The sequence below is a fragment of the Olea europaea genome, unplaced genomic scaffold, assembly GCF_002742605.1.
Source record: "Olea europaea var. sylvestris unplaced genomic scaffold, O_europaea_v1 scaffold2869, whole genome shotgun sequence".
NCBI classification, from domain to species: domain Eukaryota; kingdom Viridiplantae; phylum Streptophyta; class Magnoliopsida; order Lamiales; family Oleaceae; genus Olea; species Olea europaea.
Genome location: NW_019247223.1, coordinates 59,486 through 64,277, shown reverse-complemented (window position 1 = coordinate 64,277; position 4,792 = coordinate 59,486). Strand labels below are relative to the sequence as shown.

Genomic DNA, 4,792 nt, shown 5'->3' with positions numbered 1-4,792 from the left:
AATCTATAATTCGATGATAAAATAAAAAATAAAAAAAACCATTACTAACAAATGAACACCATAAACAAGAATCACAACATGTGATTTAGAAAAATTTAACAAGACAGTAGCCAAAATACTGAAATTTAACATTACCTTCTCTTTTTCTTCAAATACCCATCAAGAATACTATAAACTTTGATTACTTACTTCAACCAAGTGAATATTTAAGAGAATGATAATATTATATTTTGGAGTTTCATGAAGAAGAAAATGAAAATAAAAAAGAAGAAGAATAGCAGAGAATGGTCGATCCATCTGTGGAAGAAATGAAGCCAAAATTGAATTAGGGTTAAATGAAAATTGAAAGGGGAATTGGGGCTTTGTCTTTTACATATAAGGATATTTTAGTAATTTAAAAATTTGTATTTTCCTTTTCTTTGTATCCTAAGGCTATCTAAATAAAAAAGATAGTTCATTGTCTTTTTAAATAAATTTTTTGTTTGACTGGGCCTATTAAATGAATCCCCCAAAAATGATGATGACAAAGAAAGAAATTACATACTTTTACAACCGATTTTGAAGAGCAAATGGAAGGAAGGTAGAATTTAATTAGGGTCAAATGGAAATTGAAATGGGAATTAGGGCAGCAATTGTCTTTTTTGTATGTAAGGTCATTTTAGTCATTTACGAATTATATTTTTCATTTTCCATATCTTTAGGCCTTTTACCCAAAAAACTTAATTTGTGGACTTTTTAAACTAATGTTTTGTTTGACTAGGCTTTTTAAATGAAATCCCCTTTATTTAATCGGGCTTTTTCTAGTTTCTACATCAATTTTCTTCATTCGAATAATTATAATTTAATTCAATTTTAATCGGTAGCTCCATTTAATTCGACTAACAAAAAACGATGAAATGATAGTCCAACATTTATTTCATTAAAAAATTGTATATATTACATATTAAAATGTAAAAACTAACTATTACTTATAATGACAAAATAATATGCACAAAAATTGTAACCCGATTTCGAGCATTCATGTACAGCCCGAGGTTTTTACCCCGAGCATACATGTTCCCCAAAACCCTCATGAGGTCGGGCCAAGCAACTCTTCCTAAATCGCCCAATATGAGGTCGGGCCACTTAGGTCGAGCCTATAGATTTAGATCGGGCCTCATTGTCCACTATAGGCCATGTGTCTGTTAACATAATTTCTGAGGAAAGGTAATCATGCTCTAACTATAATTCTTTGGATCCTTATCTTAATTGTCTAACATACTCCTTAAATCCAAACTCAAGTAGAACATTTTTAACAAAACTCAAACACCTAAACCTAGGAGGAAAGGACTCTAAGTAGTTGAATCCTCCTACAATTCTATCACCAACACCTATAAATACACGGCCAAAGCTCATTATTGAGGTATGCTTTTATAATACAATTGTATTATATACTTTTGCACAATCCCTCGTCTGACTTAAGCATCGGAGGGATGACGAGCACACACTTCATTGCCTTTGTTTCAGGTACTGGAAGGTGCAATTCGTGTTCTATCTCAATCTTTAAGCTCGAGATCCACCAGGTACGATTTTTGATAGCACCACTATAAATTTCCACTAATGCAATTGACCAAAATTGTCTTAATTGAAACTAAATTTAGTTGTTCGATCGAAATCAGTTAAAAAGTATAATTGATATCAAATTATATAAAATTGAAGGGATGCCAAAGTTAACCACTCAGGGAGGAAAAAGAAAAAGTAACTGGTAGAACAAACAAGACGTAAGAATACATATAAAAACATGCTTTGCGAATGAGAACGACTCATCAGGTACCACAAAATTACATGTAGTAACACTGACCCGATACGAAAAACAGTCAGGGAGTGGGGGGATGAATAAGAAACGCTAAGATCCTGAAAGAGGGATTGGCTTCACCGCGCTTCTGATTCGCCGGAATGCCATCTTAACTCGTTCCTTAAGACCGCCGTTCTCGCTTTCGACCTCGCCACTTTCTTTGTCTAGTTGAGCTACATTCCCATCCACATTGATCACCAGCTTCCCGTCTTCCCCATATTTAACGTCTCCAAACAAGGAAATAAGGAGTGCATATACGATTTTTTCAGCTTTCTTCGAGTCTTCTTCCTGGTTTACTACAGTTTCAGGATCAACCACCACCTTAGGCATCTCCCTACTGACATTTAAAACCAAAGCCACAATAGAGTCAGATACCATATCACTAATCGGATCCGCTGTCCAATGAAGTGAAAGATGATTTTCTGATTCCTGCTTCACTGTCACCCGATCATGCACTAGCAAAGTGGGAACCCCTGATTCCTCGTCCGTTGACGACTCCACACTTTCATATATCTGCTTAAGCCTGTATTTTATAACAGCAAGCGCTCCAGAGTAGGGGATAGTAATCCTTTGAATAATATTCCCAGTCAACAGCTGAGAGAAGACGTGAAGATCCTCAGGTGCCATAATCTGATAGGTGAAGCCCTTTTTAACAAGTAAACCACTAACAGTTTCACCAACTGTAGGCTTCTTTTCAGCCAGCTTTCCAATAGTTTTTGACATTTTCTGCGAGTTGAAGTACATTTCTACAGATTGGCAGTTCTTCGGGGTTATGATTTTGGTGTTGCCATCAGCAAAGACAGAAAGGAGCTTCTGTTTGAGCCTTCCCATCTCATTTGCTTCACCATGAACCAGAATGATATTGGGAGGCATCAGCTCTTTCAGGAAAGTGCTTGTTTGAGCATAGTCCGCATGAGCTGAAAAGGAAATATAATGGACCTGCATGTTCAGGGAGGCAGTCAAGCCATTCGTGAGAGTAACTTCTTTAGGTTCATTAATAATAGTCTTAGCCAATGTCCCTTCCACAACATACCCAGGTATGACACAAGCATTTTTCCTGTCTGAGCACCATTTATCAAACAGCTGTCTCGACAAACCACTCTGAAGCCCACCAGGGGTGGCCATAACCACACATGGGCCTGTGTCGTTAAATTCATCAATACTTTTCAATGGAAAGATGTGCTTGAAATCAAAGGGGTTTGTACTGGCAAATTGATTCCGGATCTTCTCATTCATGGCATTAGTGTAAGTTTGATAAACAGCCATGCACCTTTTTGCAAGTGGAGAAGCATAATATATAGGGACTTTGTGAAGATCAGGATGACTTGACCAGTATTCATCCAGGATCAGGAGAAGTTCTTGTGCACGGCCAAGGGCAAAAGCAGGAATTAGAACACGACCACCTTGGGTAACGGTAGAGTGAATGACATCAGTAAAGCGCTTCTCGCGTATATGCCTTGGCTCGTGGAGTTGAACGCCGTAAGTTGATTCAATAATGCAAACATCCGGCGAGAACTGGGGGAGCTCAGCAGCACGAAGGTGACGATCTTCTTCTCGCGAATAATCTCCAGTGTAGAGAACACGAACACCGGCAATGTCAACCATAAACATAGCAGCACCAAGGACATGACCAGCAGTATAACACCAAAAGCGGATACCATTAACTTCTAGAGTCTGATGAAAATCAATAACCTGTAATAAGGATTTAGTAAATGTCAGACAAATTCCAGACAGCTTAAGTTGTACAGTAATTAAAATGTCCAAATTTCAAACAGCTAGGCAAATGATAAATGCCCACACATGAAGGATCTCAAATACGACACCTCAATTTTATCCATGGACCGAAGAATGTCTTGTTCATCAAACAACATATCTTCAACTGAGACCTTGCTCACTTTAACATAATCTGATAAGAGCAGCTTGTAGATTGCTTTTGTTGCATGTGTCATAAAAACTCTCCCTTTGAATGTGGTCTGTTGAGCAAAAGAAGTGAAAATATCAGTAAAGAAAATTGCAAATTATGGCTGAAAGGAAATTCTTAATGAAGCAAACCAACCTTCTCCAGAAAATAGGGAAGGGAAGCAGCATGGTCCAAGTGAAAGCTGCACTCAGAAAGCAACTTATCAGAATAAAATAAGAAACAAATTCAGAGATTAAAAGAATCACAGATGTTGGAACGCAGCAGACTGAAAATTTAGAAACTCGTGATTATAACTTTGGATGTAAACAGAAAAGTTATAATTGCAGCTGAATATTTTAGGTTTACAAGTACAGAAAAAGTAGGGTCCAAGGTCGTATTACAAACACATCAAGGTTGACCTTTTAAGATGGAAATAAAATAAGCACTTTGGAGCATCAAAAAGTTAAACGACCAATCGATCAAAGATTGGTGTGCGTAAATGAACCATCATCTCGAGTCATGTTAAGGGTAAAATCTCACATCGATTAAAATGAAAATATTAACCAACATAAAAGGGCTTGAATTACTATTGTTAACAGGGCTAACTTTTTGAAATGGAACAGTGAGTCTCAATAGTTACAAAAGAAAAACTAGAAGGAAGAGCATACTGAGTAATAAGAAGAACATCAATGCATGAAGGATCGATTTCATCAAAGTAAGGCAATGCAGCCATTCCCGAGAAAGCTGGATGAATGCCGCAGTCAAACTAACATTAAAAAAAGAAAGAAATATAATTAGCAAATAAAAAGAAGAATTGAGACATCAAAGGAAAAACAAATAAAATAGCATAAATTCTATAATCATTGTACCATAACAATTTTCCCCTTGTAAGACATGTGAACACAAGATCGTCCCACTTCACTACCAGCCCCCAAAGGTGTTATTATAAGCTGATCCTCATCTCTCACTGCAGATCGTTTTAAGGATGATGCTGGTTGTCCTGTTGAAGCCATTGCACTTGACAACCAAATACCAAACTTCTTTTATCAAATTCTTAT

General features: G+C 36.9%; 1 protein-coding gene across 2 annotated transcripts in view; it reads right to left on the bottom strand.

Moving 5' to 3' along the window:
* Positions 1-1,687: 1,687 nt before the first annotated feature.
* The window catches only part of LOC111384213 (cleavage and polyadenylation specificity factor subunit 3-I-like), a 5,662-nt gene continuing 2,557 nt past the window's right edge, over positions 1,688-4,792 (bottom strand). For both annotated transcript variants that reach the window (XM_023008471.1, XM_023008472.1), the window contains exons 2-6: positions 4,604-4,792; positions 4,403-4,500; positions 3,891-3,936; positions 3,658-3,807; positions 1,688-3,526 (exon numbers count right to left, since the gene is read on the bottom strand). In XM_023008471.1, coding sequence (XP_022864239.1) covers positions 1,886-3,526; positions 3,658-3,807; positions 3,891-3,936; positions 4,403-4,500; positions 4,604-4,747 — 2,079 coding nt within the window. In that variant the 5' untranslated portion in view covers positions 4,748-4,792 and the 3' untranslated portion in view covers positions 1,688-1,885. The remainder of the gene's footprint in view (positions 3,527-3,657; positions 3,808-3,890; positions 3,937-4,402; positions 4,501-4,603) is intronic.